The sequence below is a fragment of the Gossypium arboreum genome, chromosome 11, assembly GCF_025698485.1.
Source record: "Gossypium arboreum isolate Shixiya-1 chromosome 11, ASM2569848v2, whole genome shotgun sequence".
NCBI lineage: Eukaryota > Viridiplantae > Streptophyta > Magnoliopsida > Malvales > Malvaceae > Gossypium > Gossypium arboreum.
The window spans coordinates 5,378,522-5,397,944 of record NC_069080.1 but is presented as its reverse complement, the minus strand read 5'-3'; the positions used below and the strand labels follow the sequence as shown (position 1 = coordinate 5,397,944).

The window sequence follows — 19,423 nt, the reverse complement described above, 5'->3', positions numbered from 1 at the left end:
CATTTCATGAGTACATGTCATGTTCTACCATAATCGCTTTTAAAGTATTAGCATGTGATATACTTAGCATAAAGATTTTGACATGTAAATAATTCAACTTATACAAATTTTAATATATTCGTATATACCTGAATGATCTTGTTGTATTTGCGTGTGTTTTAATATTTTTCATAGGGTATTCAAGTTGCATCTCACCAGGTATAGCTTCTGCCATCTTCCTTGTGTACCTAACATACCATGTGTAGGGACCCAAATCTGCCCGGGCCCAATTGAATGACCCAAACCCAAAATCAAATGACCCAATTTACAGACCCTAACAGCCCAAGCCCGCTACCTAAAAAAAAAAAAAAATTTCAGCAGACACAAAAAACCTAGCCTCCTCTCCAGCCGCCGCTTCTCCCATGTGCACCGCACACCACCATGGCTCCTTCACGCGTCTGACATCACCTGCAAAGAAAGATTCGCACGCAAGTAGCAAACAACAAAGAAGCAAACAACAAGAAAATGACAAAAAACATAGAAATAAAAGTCTTGTAACTTGGCTTTAAAAGGGGGAACCTTCTCATTTGTAGGGGGAACCGATTGTAAATAGAGGGGGGGATTTTGGATTCGATCTGATTTTTTTTGGCTAAAAATAGAGGTCGAAAGAAATTGTAAAAGGAGGGATCCCCATTCTTGTACCGAGGATTTTTCAGAAAAAAATAAATAAAAAAAAGGTTGATTCCTGATCGTATTCTCTTGGTTTTCATTTTGTTCTTTAGTTTCTTTTTTATTTCTTTTTATTTTTGTTTACAAATCTATTAAACGAAAGTGGGCAAAAAAAAAACAAGAGAGGGAGAGAGGGGACTTACCGACGAACTCGCGACCTCGGCTCGCCGGACCTCTGATGAGGGTGGCGCAGGCCTAAGAGAAAATTTGAGAGCTTTCTCTCTGTTTTTCTTTAAGGAAAATAAGAGAGATGATGGGTAAATATTTTTTTTTGGTTTTCAAAAAAGGGGTGTTCAATGTTTTAAAAATAAAAAAACAAAAAGTAGGCTTCATTTGTTTTTTTTCCCCTCAAAAGTAGAGCCTGGGGAAGGGGAAAAGCTGACCGTGCATTCAAGGGATGGAAATGTGCACATTTCTTTTAAATGGGAAATTTTCACGATTAGTCCCTGTCCTGTGTGCCTACGTTCAATCAAGTCCTTTTTTGTTTTCTTTAAATACTTTCAAATTACCCCGAAAATTTATATATATATTTTTCGCTAAATTTTTTAATAATTATTAATAGACCTACTATATTATTTTTATATACCATAATTTTTTTTTCATCGAATATTTTTTATACTAAATTATTATTATTTATTATTTTTCACTTTCACTAATTTAGCATTGTTATTTTAACTTTACTATTATCACTATATATATATATATTTTCTTTTGTATTTATTTACATTATTATTATTATTATTATTATTATTATTATTATTATTATGTATTTTTATTACCATTAATTATTATTACTACTACTATTATTTTGTTAGCATATTATTCCTTTTACCACATTATTATTTCCTATTCTTTATATATTATTATTGTTATCAACAAATGTTATTATTAAGGTACTAGTATTTTCCATTATTATTATTATTATCACTACTATCATTATTATTATTATTATATTACGATACCTCTTTATTATTATTACTATTGTATTATTATCATTATTATTATTATTATTATTATTATTATATTTCCTTTTTTATTTATTATATGTTATTATTTTTACATTAACTAATTTAATATATATGTATTTTAGCACATTTATTTTATTTATTTATCATTTACTCTTATTATTATTATTTCATCATCTATTTTATCTATAGTTTTTCTTAAAAATAATTTCAAACATTTAGCTTGTTTATTATTTCCTTTCTTATTATTCATTTGACGATTTATTTTATCTTCGTTTTTATCGTTATCATTCCCATTTGTGTTTATGTTTATCCTGTTATGGTTGTCAATCTTTATTTGTTATGCATTCTTTATTATTTCGTTTCATTACAAATTTAGGTTTTATCCTACCCGATAACAATTCTTTCATAAAAGCAAAACCCGTTATTAGGTAATTCGAGATAATCGTGCCTAACTTACTGGTTTCGACTTTTCTCATTTAACCTAAATAACGGAATATATTCTTTTTAAATCATTATACGAGTTTTGAAAATGCTTATTCTCAAGATTTGAAGTGTTGTGCCATAACTTACGGGTATGATATTTTGTCATCTCGAAATAAGAATTTTGTTTAGAAATAAAGGCAATATTCGTGTTTGAGAATTCGAGAAAACGTGCCCTAACTTATCGGGTTTCACTTCTCTCGTTATTCTAAATAATCGAATACCCTTTTAATAAAATACACAGATTTCATAAAAGGCAAGCTCGCTCTAAAATTTAAGATGTCGTGTCCTAACTTACTGGGTGTGACATTTTATATTTTGAGACGAGAGGGTCTTTAACACTTGAGCTTTTATAAAGAAGGATCGATTTTAAAATTCTTTCAAATTTTTTAATTTTCGACACTAAGACACTAATTAATCAACTAGGTACCAATTTTGGGCGATCGAGGGTGCTAATCCTTCCTCGTATGTAACCAACTCCGAACCTGCTTTTCTTGATTCTCGAGACCAAAATTGTTGTTTAAATAAACCAAACTATTTATTAAAAACAACCACTTTTATGAGGTGACCCGATCATACCTCGTCAAAAGGATCGGTGGCGACTCCGTTCTTTTATTTTCAAAATCCAAGTCGATTCCGCTTTTTATTTCAAAAATGGTTACGACGACTTAGGCGACTCTAATCGGGGACGCAAATAAGAGAGTCAAGCCACAAGTGATTAACTTTTGTCTTTTATCGAAAATTGAAAATTTGGTTTCAAATATGATCCTTTCATCACGCTTTCATCTATTATTTGCGATATAATACCGTTATGTTGGTTCGAGTCTTTAAATAATTTTGCATATTGCATTGCATGACCGTTATGGTCACACCCTTCTAAGTGAGAGTGAGAAACTACTCCTTCGTGAGGTTTTCACCTCCGTGCGATAGTGGATCGCTTTGAATACGTCCGTATTCTATGTCTTCGTGAGATTTTCATCTCCAGATAGCCATAGGGAAACGTATTCCTCGAATTGAACTCGGTCCAGATGAGCCTATAATGGGTGAAGATCGAGGAATCTGCCATTCAGTACCTTTACTCTAGAACCGAACCACATATAGAGACCTAGGAGCCCACCCTAGGTAGAGCCACTCCGAACCCCTAGTGGTCACCCGAATTGCTTTATTTGTTATTTATTTATCCTGCACTAACGTGTTTTATTTTTGTTTTGTTTATAATTGCATTACATTACATCATCCTAGGAAGGAGGTGTTGATTCATATTTGATTGCTAAATAGAACAGTTTGTCATAAGAAAACGAATTTTTTGATAAAGTGGATTATAATACGGTTGTCTAAATATGATCCAAGTGAACACATGAAAGAAGACTGATAGCCCGTGAAGAAATACAAGACTTCGCTTCATTGTCTGAAGACAGAAACTGACAAAGATTATTCGAGAGCCGTCACATCTTGACCTTATTAAAGGAGCTGACAAGTATCACAATAATAAGTGAGCAACGAGTCGCAGCCTGGATCGAGCAAAAAGGAGTTAATATAGACATCTCTTGGAGAATTCGTCAGACTCGACCACAAGATCCGGATATGAAGAGGAAGATAGGTGTCTTCACTTGGAATACGAGAGAAAAGCCGTATATGTAGTCCGTTTTATGTAAAAGAATTTGCTTTCTAGAAAAGTTGTTCTAATGAAATTAAATTTAGAATCAATGCCTTCCTTTTTTTTTGCGTTCATGCATTTGCATTACATTACATCAAAAAAAAGAATGTGTTGATCCGAAATTCAATTCCTAAATAGAATAGTTTGTCATAAGGAAACGAATTTCTTGATAAAGTAGATTATAGTGCGATCGCCTGAATATAGTCCAAATAAACACAACGAGAGAAAGTTGATGTCCAAGGAGGAATGCATGATGTAATTACCGGAGATTCAAGCCAACAAAAGTTATCCAAGAGCATGACGAGAGAAAGCCAGAAGTCTACGAAGGAATACATGACTTGATTTAATTGTCGACGAAGATTATCCAAGAGCCGACACTTTTTGATGAGTATCATGGAGATAAGCGAGCAAGAGATCGAGGCTCAGATTAAGCAGCAAGAAACTAGTAAAGGCATCTCTTGGAGAATTTATAAGATTCAGCCATGAAGAAAATATCAGCGTTTACTTGGACTATGAAGGGCAATACCGCATATGTAATCTATTTTCATGTAAAGAAATATGTTTTCTAGAAAAGTTATTCTAATGAAATTGAATTCAGAATCAACGCATTCCTTTCTTTTGCATTCATTCCATGTATTTGCATTTGCATTGCATTGTATCATTTGCATTAGACTTTCCCTAAAAAAACCTAATTAGGTACAATTATTTCAGTTAACCTGGGAACCGACAAAAGCCAAACAACTAGGCATCTTTACAGTACACGGAAAAGGATAAAAGATATGGATCAAAGATTGGAAAGACTGGAACAACTTCAAAAAGAGATGCAAGACCAGTTACAACTGCAAATGCAAGAGCAACTAGCGAAGATCCAAAGAAGACATGAGGACCAAATGTTAGAGTCCCAAAGGGACATGATGAATCGCTTATCCTAATTCTCGATTAAGGGCTAGGAAAAGGAAAAAGCCCCATGCTCAATACTGGGAGAACAATGAGGAGCCTCAGACCTCCGGTTTCACCCCGATAGACGATCAAACATGTCCGCAAGATATACCTATTGCTACCAGATCACAACAACACCAGTCGGTATCTCTAAGCACCCATGAACTACCCGACGGCTCAGTTCCAATCCAAGGAACAGTCCAACCAATCATGAAGTTCCCGATCTAAACGAAATGGCGTGAATAGAAAAGTAAAGGTTGAACTGCAAGACAACTCAAGTTCGATACAAGTGGTTGGAAGAAAAACTTAGAGTGATGGAGAATGCCGATTACCATCGCGGGTTGACGCCAAAGATCTCAAACTTAGTCCCAGATTTAGTACTCCCACCAAATTCAAGACCCTGAATTTGAAAAATATAATGGGACTAGTTGTCCCGAAGCTCACATCACGATGTTCTCAGAAAAATGACAAAGTTACGTTGATAACAATCAACTGTTAATTCATTGCTTCCAAGATAGTCTGATTGGGACAGCTGCCAAATGGTACAACCAATTAAGCCGTGCAAAATTCATTCATGGAGGACTTGGCACAAGCTTTCATGAAACAATATGGCCACGTGAAAGACATGACACCGGCTGTAATTACATTACGTAATATGGAAAGAAGCAAGGTGAGAACTTCAGGCAATATGCCAAAAGATGGAGAGAGGTAGCGACTCAAGTCCAACCACCTCTTCTAGAGAAAGAAACTATGATGCTTTTCGTCAACACCCTGAAAGCCCCATTCATTACCCATATGTTGGGAAGCGCTACCATGAGCTTCTCGATATAGTAATGTCCGTGAGATGATCGAAACGCAATCGAAGCGGGAAGATAGATGCAAGAGAAAGCGCCAAAAGGTCAACCCCAAATAGAAATGAAAATGAAGTGAATAATATGAGCAAAGGGTACCCCAAATTGGTCAACATAGGCCAGCCGAGGCAAGAATCCAACTCGAGGCCAAATACAGAAAGGCTCCAGTTTACACCCATCCCGATGTCATATAAGGAGTTGTATCAGAATCTCTTTGATGTACATGTGGTGTCTCCGTTCTACTCAGAACCTGTGCAACCTCCGTTCCCAAAATGGTATAATGAGAATGCTCAATGCGAGTACCATGCGGGCATAGCAGGACACTCAATCGAAAACTGCACTACATTTAAAAAGTTGGTCGAAAGGTTTATTGAAATGGGAGTTGTAAAGTTTGACGATTCCTCAGAACCAAATCGCTCTGACAATGCAGTAAATACGATTTGAAAGTGGGGGCAAGAGAGTTGCAATGCCTTGAACAGAGCTTAGAAAGAATATTAGGGAATCTGAATGACTTATCCGAAGAAGAAATCAGGGAATGAAAGTTTTCAAACCCTTGCATTACCTGGAAGTGTTTTGAACAATGGGACTGTGGAAGAGATTCCTTTATTTTTAGAGCTAATCTAGAGTAATATTCAAAACACGCTTGTTGCTTTAAGCCTAGAAGCAATTAAACTCCTTTTATGAAATAGGCTTGTGTCCTAAGTCTTTATTTCAATAAAATGCATCTTTTTTAGCAAATATTCTTTGATTTCATTTCATACTGTACAAATAATCGTTATTAGATTCATTTGTTCTTTAGACTTTCTTTCAAATATTCATGTATACTTCATTCATGATCATACCATACAAATAATCATCCTTAGAATCATTTATTCTTTGGAACCTGCCTTCAGCGGGTCCCCAGATATCAATGATCTAAGTAACTCACATCGACTCAGTCTTCTTTGGAGCGAAATATGGGCCCAAAGGATCTCAAAGACTTTGAAGATGACAGAGATATAGACTACTCCCCGATTTGTTAAGGATGGTAGAGTAAGATGAAAACAGATCTTCTCTTACAAAAAGTCAAGAGACAAGAAGCCTAGGACAAGAGAAAGAGGCAAAACGCTCTGAGTCCGTGATCACCACAAAGGCAAAGCGAGACGTCATTGAGTCACTTCCAAGAATTTAAAGATTTTTGCACGATCTTATCAAGATACGCTGCTACTAAGACACGAGGATGTTGTAGGTTTTGAATGACATATGCTAATGGTTTTACGATGGCCGGGCTAATCACGAGATTTGGGTTCTCACTGGTCCATCATAGAAAGAGGTTGCATCAAGATGTCAGTAAATGCCAAATGTATGGAGAGAAAATTCATGTGTCCCTTCATTCTTTCAATTTGCTCTATGTAGGGCATGGAGGTTATTGGGCTAATCTAGTCGAAAGCTTCTAGCAGGCATCAATTACCTTGCCAAGAGGGTGAGAGTCGTTTCATATGCCAATCATTCAATCCAAAAAAAAAGAGAGAAAAGAAAAAGAAAAAAAGAAAAAAGAAAAAGAGGGGATCATGGAAAGATAACTAAGACTTGTAAAGATTAGCATAAGAAGTCATCATTTACCCTCTATGCTCATCGAACGTTGGCCAAGACCTTTGCCAGGGCAACATATTTCATTAGTCTATGGGATAAAACAGTTTTGAAGACAATATTTCTTTTCTTCAAGTCTTATTAGAGCTGAAGTTGGATAAGGCAGAATGGATCCAATTCCGATAGGACCAGTTGAATTTGAAGAGGTTGAAACTATCTGTTGTGGTCTAATGTACCAAAAATGAATGATGCAAACTTATAACAAGAAGGTTCATACCAGAGAATTGTACGAGGGAGACCTAGTGTTAAAAAAAGATCCTAGGATTTCAGAGGAAAATGGATACCGAATTGGGAGGGACCTTATGTGGCAGAGAAGGCCTTTTCTCGAGAAGCGTTAATTTTAACTGAGATGGATGGCAAGAACCTGCCTAATCTCATGAATTCAAGTTCAGTCAAAAAATTTTCCCAAAAAAAAAAAAAAAAAAGAGAAGAAAAAGGAGAGGCCAAGGCGAAAGCCAAAGAATGGCGCTTTGAGACCAAAGGGATTTGAGTTGAAAACCGAAAAGGCGGCTCAAATTTGGATCAAAGTGGGGGCGTTCTTGCCATGCCGGAATTAACAATGAAGAAGTATGCTACATCTTGGGGCATCGACAAAGTACTCCGGATCTCCTAAGCACATATTGAGCTCAGAAAGGTCCTCAAGAAGTTGGTACAGAGAAGCTCAAGCTGCGATATCTGGGGCATCTAGCTTCCATTTTGCCCATCTTGAATTTGTTATCTTTGATTCTTTTCAAGATATGTCCGAATAAATTTTGTTCTCATTGCATTGCTATCTTTGATTAACTTATTGAGTTAATTTCTTTCTTATGGCATTTGCAATCTTTGATTAATTTATTCATTTTGAGTTATGCTCCTAATCAATTTCCCAATTTCTTTCTTGTCATATTTTGATCTTTTTCAAGCATTTTGCATTGAAATAATGATTAATGGACTAATAACACTTCCACAAAAGAAGTTTTGCATATTACTCTGGAAGTTTCTAAATAATACAAGAACCTGAAACAGGACTATGGTTTAGAACTCACCAAGCCTAAGGGTTGGAAATATTATCTCTTTGGACTCTTTATTGGTTGAACCAAAAGACAAGACATTTCGTCAGTGATATAACCTCGACAAATGACGAGTAATGTCAACCTAAGTGTAAAAGAGGGTTATTCTCGAGGAAAGAAATGATACTTTGCATTCATATACATCTGGTCATTACACCCAGGGAATAGTGTAACAGATCAAACTGATTGAAGATGATACAAATCCTATGCCTTTGAGTTGTAGTGGAATGTATGGAAGAAACCAAATGTTATTCCTCTGAAATTGCAGTAGGAGGCACAAACTTTATGTCCCAAAAGGTACAGTGAAAGGGACTCTGAAATTACAGCGGGGCAAGCTTGCTGAGCAAAATGTGATTGTTTCTTTGACTTTTCTGTCAAGAATATCACCAACAAGATGCCGCAGTAATACATCAGCGATAATGTCCTAATGAACAACGAACGATGATACCTTAAGCCTTTTTAAAAAAAAAGGGCTCATGACATTTCTACATTCATATAATAACACATCTAGTTAGGAGCATTTGATTCATTTCATAACATCCTAATTAGTTGACATAAAACATCACATTTAGTTAGGAGCATTTGATTCATTTCGATCATAGCATCCTAATCATTTGACATAAGCATAGATACATGGAACCGATTCTACGGTGATGTCCCTAGAATCGATGAATTCACAAGCCTTAAACCCCTAAGCAAGAGGGTAACAGTGAAGATTTACTGATCTTAACCCCTAAGCAAGAGGGAAACAGATCGAAGACGAAGGGTCTTAAACCCTAATCGGTAGGTAACAGATCAATTGCAGATCTTATCTCCCAAGCGGTAGGAAAGAGATCAAGATGAAGATCTTAACCCCTAAGCAAGAGGGAAACAGATCGAAGATGATGGGCTTTAACCCCCAAGCAAGAGGGTAACAAGCCAAATTTACAAGCCTTAACCCCCAAGCAAGTAGGGTAACAGTGAAGATTTACGATCTTAACCCCTAAGCAGTAGGGAAGCAGATCGAAGACGAAGGGTCTTAAACCCCTAATCGGTAGGGTAATGAGATCAATTGCGATCTTATCTCTCTAAGCAGAGGAAAGAGATCGAAGATGAAGATCTTAACCCCTAGCAAGAGGGAAACAGATCGAAGATGATGGGCTTCTCCTAAGCAGTAGGGTAACAAGCCAAATTTACAAGCCTTAACCCCCCAAGCAAGAGGGTAACAGGCTGAAGATTTACAGATCTTAACCCCTAAGCAAGAGGGAAACAGATCGAAGGTCTTAAACCCCTAATCGGTAGGGTAACAGATCGAATTGCAGATCTTATCTCCTAAGCAAGAGGGAAAGAGATCGAAGATGAAGATCTTAACCCCTAGCGAGAGGGAAACAGATCGAAGATGATGGGCTTCCCTAGCAGAGGGTAACAAGCCAATTTACAAGCCTTAACCCCCAAGCAAGTAGGGTAACAGTCAAGATTTACAGATCTTAACCCCTAAGCAAGAGGGAAACAGATCGAAGACGAAGGTCTTAAACCCCTAATCGGTAGGGTAATGCATCAATTGCAGATCTTATCTCCCAAGCAAGTAGGGAAAGAGATCAAGATGAAGATCTTAACCCCTAAGCAAGAGGGAAACAGATTGAAGATGATGGCCTTTAACCCCCTAAGCAGTAGGGTAACAAGCCAAATTTACAAGCCTTAACCCCCTAAGCAGTAGGGTAACAGGCTGAAGATTTACAGATCTTAACCCCCTAACCAATAGGGTAACAGGTTGAATTTACAGATCTTGTCTCCCTAAGCATCAGTGGAGATAATTGAAGACGAAGAACCTTAAACCCTTAAGCAGTAGGGTAACAGGTTAAATTCACATATCTTATCACCCTAAGTAGTAGGGAAGCGATCGAATACGATGGGCCTTAACCCCAAAGTAGTAGGGTAACAGCTAGAAATCAAATCTCTTTTCCCTAAATGGCGTTGGAGCGGCTAAAAGCCACAATGAGATTTCCTTGAAGTTTCAACGGAAGAAGATCAAAAGATCTTATCTCTCCGAAGTTGCAGAGAAAGCGAGAGAGCAGATCAAGATAGCAAATCTTATATCCCTAAAGTTGCAGTGGAATGGATTAAAGCTAAATTACGGATCTTATCTCTCCAAGTTGCGAGAGAGCGATCAAAACAGATTTACGCGTCTCTGTGTTGACAGAGAGCAGATCAAAGATGATGATTTGGCGTCTCAGATAGACGGGAGCAGATCAAAGATAGCAAATATCGCTTTTCTAAGTTGCAAGAAGAAGCGATTGAAGCCATCAAGAGGCCATTTAAAGAAGATCAAGGATCAAGAACTCAAGCCCGGGCAAAATAGGTCCTTTTATAGTCTTTGCTCCATTCTCGTTACACGATTAACGAAGCAAAGAGGGCAAATTGTAGGGACCCAAATCGCCTGGCCCAATTGAATGACCCAAACCCAAAACCAAATGACCCAATTTACAGACCCTAACAACCCAAGCCCGCTACCTAAAAAAAAAAAAATTTCAGCAGACACAAAAACCTAGCCTCCTCTCCACCGCCGCTTCTCCCATGTGCACCAAGACACCACCATGGCTCCTTCACGCGTCGACATCACCGCAAAGAAAGATTCGCACGCAAGTAGCAAACAACAAAGAAGCAAACAACAAGAAAATGACAAAAACATAGAAATAAAAGTCTTGTAACTTGGCTTTAAAAGGGGAACCTTCTCATTTGTAGGGGAACCGATTGTAAATAGAGGGGATTTTGGATTCGATCTGATTTTTTGGCTAAAAATAGAGGTCGAAAGAAATTGTAAAAGGAGGGATCCCCATTCTTGTACCGAGGATTTTCAGAAAAAATAAATAAAAAAGGTTGATTCTCGATCGTATTCTCTTGGTTTTCATTTTGTTCTTTAGTTTTTTTTATTTCTTTTTATTTTGTTTACAAATCTATTAAACGAAAGTGGGCAAAAAAAAAAGAGAGGGAGAGAGGGACTTACCGACGAACTCGCGACCTCGGCTCGCCGGACCTCGATGAGGGTGGCGCAGGCCTAAGAGAAAATTTGAGAGCTTTCTCTGTTTTTCTTTAAGGAAAATAAGAGAGATGATGGGTAAATATTTTTTTGGTTTTCAAAAAGGGTGTTCAATGTTTTAAAAATAAAAACAAAAGTAGGCTTCATTTGTTTTTTTCCCTCAAAAGTAGAGCCTGGGGAAGGGAAAAGCTGACCGTGCATTCAAGGGATGGAAATGTGCACATTTCTTTTAAATGGGAAATTCTCACGATTAGTCCCTGTCCTGTGTGCCTACGTTCAATCAAGTCCTTTTTGTTTTCTTTAAATACTTTCAAATTACCCCAAAATTTATATATATATATATATTTTCGCTAAATTTTTAATAATTATTAATAGACCTACTATATTATTTTTATATACCATAATTTTTTTTTCATCGAATATTTTTATACTAAATTATTATTATTTATTATTTTTCACTTTCACTAATTTAGCATTGTTATTTTAACTTTACTATTATCACTATATATATATATATTTTCTTTTGTATTTATTTACATTATTATTATTATTATTATTATTATTATTATTATTATGTATTTTTATTACCATTAATTATTATTACTACTACTATTATTTTGTTAGCATATTATTCCTTTTTACCACATTATTATTTCCTATTCTTTATATATTATTATTGTTATCAACAAATGTTATTATTAAGGTACTAGTATTTTCCATTATTATTATTATTATCACTACTATCATTATTATTATTATTATATTACGATACCTCTTTATTATTATTACTATTGTATTATTATCATTATTATTATTATTATTATTATTATTATTATTATATTTCCTTTTTATTTATTATATGTTATTATTTTTACATTAACTAATTTAATATATATGTATTTTAGCACATTTATTTTATTTATTTATCATTTACTCTTATTATTATTATTTCATCATCTATTTTATCTATAGTTTTTCTTAAAAAATAATTTCAAACATTTAGCTTGTTTATTATTTCCCTTTCTTATTATTCATTTGACGCATTTATTTTATCTTCATTTTTATCGTTATCATTCCCATTTGTGTTTATGTTTATCCTGTTATGGTTGTCAATCTTTATTTGTTATGCATTCTTTATTATTTCGTTTCATTACAAATTTAGGTTTTATCCTACCCGATAACAATTCTTTCATAAAAGCAAAACCCGTTATTAGGTAATTCGAGATAATCGTGCCCTAACTTACTGGGTTTCGACTTTTCTCATTTAACCTAAATAACGGAATATATTCTTTTTAAATCATTATACGAGTTTTGAAAAATGCTTATTCTCGAAGATTTGAAGTGTTGTGCCATAACTTACCGGGTATGATATTTTGTCATCTCGAAATAAGAATTTTGTTTAGAAATAAAGGCAATATTCGGTGTTTGAGAATTCGAGAAAACGTGCCCTAACTTACTGGGTTTCGACTTCTCTCGTTATTCTAAATAATCGAATACCCTTTTAATAAAATACACAGATTTCATAAAAGGCAAGCTCGCTCTCGAAAATTTAAGATGTCGTGTCCTAACTTACTGGGTGTGACATTTTATATTTTGAGACGAGAGGGTCTTTAACACTTGAGCTTTTTATAAAGAAGGATCGTATTTTAAAATTCTTTCAAATTTTTTTAATTTTCGACACTAAGACACTAATTAATCAACTAGGTACCAATTTTGGGCGACGAGGGTGCTAATCCTTCCTCGTATGTAACCGACTCGAACCTGCTTTTCTTGATTCTCGAGACCAAAATTGTTGTTTAAATAAACCAAACTATTTATTAAAACAACCACTTTTATGAGGTGACCCGATCATACCTCGTCAAAAGGATCGTATGACTCCGCTTCTTTTATTTTCAAAATCCAAGTCGATTCCCGTTTTTTATTTCAAAAAATGGTTACGACACCATGTTTGAGCAATAATTTAATTTTATTTTCTGCATATGCGTTGTGAGAACATTCCATTACATCGTGAGATAAAAATTAAGTAATAGTATATGATTATGAAGTGGAATGAATTCTTTAATTAGTATGGTTCAGGGTTTACATACTAAACCCTGAAATAGAGTTCAACGTCAAAGTCTTCGTGAAACCTCCGTTGAGATGGAAACTTGGGAAGTAAAGCAGCAATCCTTTTAGCACTTTCCAAATACGATGCATACTTGAGAACGATAGAAGAATTGTCCTTTTTTCTGGCATCGATTTTGTCTCTCTCACGATCCGTGTTTATCGCCTGAAAAGCAGTAGCCAAATCTAGGACAGGGATGCCATCATCACAGGTGTCCTTGATGAGTGCCTTGTTCTTGAATGTCCAGTTGCCTGTTCTTAGGTCAAAATGGTAAAGAGGAAGAAATCGTTGCCCATACAAGGCGACAAACTCCAATGCAGCTACAATGTATTCAAACTCCTCATTTGACATGTAGTAAGGAAACCCAACTCTTGTATACCCAGGTTTTGCTCCAACATAGCCCTGCAAAATCAAATATCGCAGTCTCTTAGAAAAAGTCAACGCATTTTCAGTTGCATCGTATTTATAGTGATTATGAACCTAATCAATGTTATAGTACTTAAACCCCAATGGGGGGTGTTGAGTGCAGAGTAGAAATACCTTTTTAATAGCTTCTCTAATGGCAAGGGACTGAGTCTGGTCGATACCAAGCAAGCAGTGACCATAAGGTCCAGCACAAGCACACCCACCTCGAGCTTGGATGCCAAAAAGGTCATTTAGGAGAGTGGCAACAAATGGTCCATGGAGGGGCTTATCCCTCTTATTCCCAGTCTCACCCCACATGAAAAGCTCATCTTCTTGGTTACTAATGGGGGCAGAGTTGGTTGTGGAGTAAATGAGGAAAGACAAAATGGCTTGTCTCTTTGTGTGGCTGCTTGTATTCCCTAAAACCTTTATGTTTTGATTGGGGAGAAGCCTGTTTAAAGCTTGTTGTATGTATGACTTCTCTTGCTTTGCAATCACTTGATAACCAATATATTCTTTCACCCAAAATGCCAAGGCTGCTCTTATCATCTGTATTATTTGAGGAGTCCCTCCATTTTCCCTTTCTTCTATGTCACTTAAATATAATGTGTCCTGCATTTGTCACATACTTAATAACTTAATCATATTTAGTAAAAAAGAGATCTATTTATTACACGCATTACATGTAATAACTAAATGATGAATATTAATTTCAACAATTTATTAATAATTCTTATAATAGTCAAAATTATTTGAAAGAATTATTAGAATTCTCATCTAGATAATACAAATTCAAACGCCGTCATTCCCTTTTCGCTTTATAATAATAAAATAAACTCTAAACTTAACTGTTTCAAAAGCTTTTGTCTTCATTTGATGGCAATGTTGCTAAATACATTCCAAGTATTAAATACAAGATTTTTATTTTTTTATAAATATTAAATTTTGATTTTATAATCATTTTAAATAACTTTCACTTTCTAAACATTAAATTTATGAAAATATTATCTTTAAAATTCACATTCTAAACATTAAATTTGATCATGTCATCAAACCTGCACTTAATAATGAAAACATTATATTAAATTACCTTTTCTTTTTTCTTTTTTAAATCAAGACTATATAAATGTCTAGAACTGTATATAAATTAAAATTATTTTAAAGGAATAAAATGGTCTGCTCTCGGTTGGTTCACATCGATATCCCATAAATAAAATTTTATCATATAGCACGTGGCATAAATACATAAAAATCTGTCCATTTTAACGACACTTTTCCATTCACTCGGTAGTCAGTATCAAAGATGTAAACCAGCAGTGTACCTCTAAATTATGAGCCAAGAAAAATGCCTAATGGATTAGCCTGTCAAACCCTCCTCATCTCCTTCAATGGATATATATAATTAAACATGAATTTAAAAGGCAATAGAAGAGTAATCAATCAAGTACCTTTTCATCAAAACCATTGACATAATCAACAGTTCCACCCCCACAAGTTGATGGAGGAGAATTTCCCAGCTGGTACAGAGCTTTGCTCATTAAAAGGATGCCTGGTGATCCAGGTCCACCTATAAACTTATGTGGGCCTAGGAACATACCATCATATCCATCAATCTCCCCCGACTTCATATCCATTGCCACGTATGGACCACTATTCATAAATAACCAAATATTCAAAATTTAATTCAATTGATTAATTTATAAAAATTAATGGCGAGTTGTAGTCACCTTGCGGCAAAATCAAAGCAAACAAAACCTCCATATTGGTGCATAAGTTTAGCAATCTCTCGTGTATTTGATTGAATCCCAGTGACATTACTGCAAGCTGAAAAGGTACCAAGCAAAGGCCTATTCCTGTATTTAAACAACTCGAGCTGTTGTTTTAGTGATTCAATATCGATCAACCCATCCTCGTTTAAACCAATCTCCACAACTTCAGCAAGGCTTTGACGCCATGAGAGCAAGTTGGAGTGGTGTTCATATGGCCCAACGAAAACCACCAATCTCTCCTCATTGCTTAAGCACTTTATTACTTTGTCCCTCATAATTGATGGCACTGTAATGCCCATAACTTCTTGTAGCTTCTTAATGGCCGCCGTAGTTCCTGACCCACAAAACAGGATTGCATCATCTTCGCCGCCTCCCATGCATCTTTTTATGTAGTTCGATGCTTCATGCACCATTTTAGTCGTCCTTTGCCCCACATAGCTGTCACACGTATGGATATTGCCTAAAAACACACGACAAAAGCTTCCATCACTTATCATCAAATCACTAAAAAAAAAAAAACAAAAACTGGAGAGATCTCTTTATTACCGTAAAAGGGAAGAACATTGTTAATGATGAAATTTTCGATATAGTGAAGACAACGACCCGATGCAGTGTTATCAGCGTAAGTGAGTTTCCTGGTTCCAAAAGGAGATTCAAACTCGGCATCGCCACCAATGATTTGGGATCGTAACCATGACAGCTTCTTGTCATTTGAGTTAACTTTAGGTACCCCCATCTCTAGGTTCCTGAATGATTCCGAGCCATGGCACAATCTGCTTGAAACATGGGACCATGCTGATGCTGATGGTGACGACGACATATTCTTACTATGATCATTTGCAGGCTTCACTTTAGTGACTGCTTCACTTGTTTCTATAACCACGGGTTGCTCTAACTCCATTTTCCCACCCATCAAAAAGATAAAACAATCGCTGTTTTCTAATGGCGTGTTAGCTTACTAAAGGAGAAAATGAAGGAAAGGGAACATGGTTATTTATAAACTAAAGGTTCTCTTTTTGCTGTGGGAAGCTTACCAAAATCAACTGCGAAAACCCACATTAATTTATTACTATATTAAAAAAGAAAGAAAATATCCGCTATCCAAATAAATTATAATTCCGGTTCCATACATGAAGCTAACTTTTGACTTTTGATTTGATAATTCATTGGCATTGACATTGTGGTCTTGTCTGAAATAAGATAAAACCGACATCATTCCATCCATAGTATAAATTTGGTAAAAATAGGATTAAATAAAATAATAATATATAATAACTTTTGAGTTAATTATGAAGATACGTATTGCTTCATCCATTTCCTCATCCTTAATTTAATTCCTATAAGATTGTAATTTGGAATCATCTTTTAGTTGAATTATTATTATAGATATCTATTTATTTTTTAAACATAAAATGTTTCGTATACTTTTTAAATTCTAAGAATTTAATCTTTTCGCTTTCAGATTTTAAAATTTAAATTTAATTATTAACAGTGTTATTTTTTATTAAATTTGTTGCAATGATATTTTAAAATTAAAAAACTATCCACTTAATAGTCGTGTAATTAAAAATATGATATAATTAACCTAAACTTAACAAAATAAAATAAAAATATTAATAGTTAGACCTAAATTTAAAATCTAAAAATATAAATATAAAGACTAAATTCCATAGTTTCAAAAATATAAGGACTATTTCCATATTTTAACCTATTTTTAATAATAAAAGAGATGCGCCTGATTAATGAGAGGAAGCAAAAAGGAGTTATGTAGGAACCCAACGCGGCGAAGCCCATGGACATGAGAAAGTGAGGGCACGATCTCCGCAAAAAACCAATAAAGGCATATAAATCCTAAAATAAGGGGCTCACAAACCATGGGATCTCTAAAACGATTGAACCATTATTTTTATATTTATGTATACAAAATGTTGGAAATATTGTGCCCTACTCTCTAAGGGTTTACAAATATTTTTCTAAGTTTAACACGCTAATTTGAATTATCATAAGTTGACCAGATCAGATCTGGTATCGAATTATTGTGCATTGATCTACATTTAAACAATTTGATTTTTTTTAAATATTTTATTTAAATTTAATTACAATACATATAAACATTTATATAAATTATATTTTATTATTTTTAAATAATATTGTGGGTTGAACAAAATAAATTTTATTTTAAAAGATATGATGATTTATTTAGTTTTCTAATTTTTACAAAAAAAATATTTTGGTTTTTATTTAATTTTTCTCTTCTATTAACCTTTAAACTTGTGTTGTTTGTCAAATTACCTCAAAGTGAATGAAAATTAATGTTTATTAATATTTACTTGGATTGTCATGTGAATGTCATATTAATAATTAATTATTTTTTAATTTTCAAATATATTTTTTAATTTTTAAAAGATTAATTATTTGTTAACATGACATACACGTAGATTACTCCGTGAATGTCACGTCAGTAAAATTAATAAACATTAATTTTATTCATTTTGAACGATTTGATAAATAATACAAATTTAAAAAAAAAACTAAAATTAAGTAAAAAACTAAAATAATAATTTCATAAAATTAAAGGGTGAAATAGAATTTCCAAATATCTCTTTTCTACCTCTAAAGCTTGAAATTGCAAGAGCACACTGGAAATTTATTTTTGTTGGCGGTTCTATTCTTTGTTCGAGAATTTTTACTTTTTTTTCTCTTTTCGATTACTGTAATATTGTCTGTCTTAGCATTAGGCTGGATCCAGTTTATAGTGGGCCACCGGCTGTGATCGGCCTTTGTAAGCTATTTTGATATAAATTATTATTATAACTATTATTATACATCCCGTCATTGTATGCATATGCATCTTCATCATTTGCCAAATGGCATTCCTGTGGATCATTGCACTGCATTATTCAATAGCATAAGCAGTTAGCCATTATTTATTCCAACTTCTTCTTCTTCTTCTCAAGCGTGAACCCAAAAAATTTTTTTTAGAGGGATGTAAGAAATTTTAATTTTTTATAGTTTATATCTTTATAATTTGTAAAAGATTAAATTAAATTTTTATAATTTTAGGGGGGCCAAAGTATAATTTTACCTTTACTAATTTAAAATTTTTAAAAAAATTTAAGGGCTTAAAATGTAATTTTACATTTTAAGGGGGTCGAGGCCCATGCAACCCCCCTTAACTACGCCCCTGCTTCTTCTTCTTTTTACATTTGCATCATTCAAATCAAAACCATACATCATTTCAATTGTTTCAATCATTTTCACTTAGTCATATGTCCTCTATCCAATTAAAACCCAAATCTAAAATTAAAGTGATCCACTACTTTATATTTTAGGATTTTTTTGATAGACATTTATTTTTTAGGGAATGTTTTAATTTTTTTATCTTATTTTTATAATATGTAATATCATCGTTATTATTATTTTTATGCTAATCATAAATAAACACATCGCCTATAAAGAGAATCTTCCAATCAATTCCAAAATTAAAGCCACCACATGTTGATTAACGATGTTTTATCCTTTAAAATCATTAGTACAAGTTTACATTACATACAACAAATACTGTCTTACCAACGCAAATGCAATTGGTGGATACTATAACCAATCTCATACCTAAACCACATTTTCAATTTTGTTCATTTCGATTATGTCATCTTCTTTTTTCAAGATTGCCATAAAATTCCGCTAGTCGCCATCTATTTCCATCTAGAACATCAACGTGGATGTGGCTAGCTGAAAGCTTCATAAATCAACAACACAATTTTGTCTCTAGATCATTGATCACCCACCACAAGTATCACTAACACTAAGCTCAGTAACATGCAAAAACTGGCACTTCCATCAAACCA

The 19,423-nt window shown here is 34.3% G+C and overlaps 1 protein-coding gene and 1 long non-coding RNA gene across 2 annotated transcripts; both read right to left on the bottom strand.

The window, feature by feature from the left end:
- Positions 1–98: 98 nt before the first annotated feature.
- LOC128283813 (uncharacterized) lies at positions 99–1,173 on the bottom strand. Its single transcript, XR_008274222.1, has 2 exons — positions 852–1,173; positions 99–447 (listed from the first exon to the last, which is right to left on the bottom strand). It is a non-coding gene; the product is annotated as an uncharacterized LOC128283813 (long non-coding RNA).
- A 12,015-nt stretch (positions 1,174–13,188) lies between these two features.
- On the bottom strand, positions 13,189–16,641 carry LOC108472482 (uncharacterized). Its single transcript, XM_017774023.2, has 5 exons — positions 16,122–16,641; positions 15,534–16,035; positions 15,255–15,456; positions 13,942–14,418; positions 13,189–13,803 (listed from the first exon to the last, which is right to left on the bottom strand). The coding sequence occupies exons 1-5, from the start codon at positions 16,486–16,488 to the stop codon at positions 13,384–13,386; spliced, it is 1,968 nt and encodes a 655-aa protein (XP_017629512.1). The 5' UTR covers positions 16,489–16,641; the 3' UTR covers positions 13,189–13,383.
- Between the last annotated feature and the right edge of the window lie 2,782 nt (positions 16,642–19,423).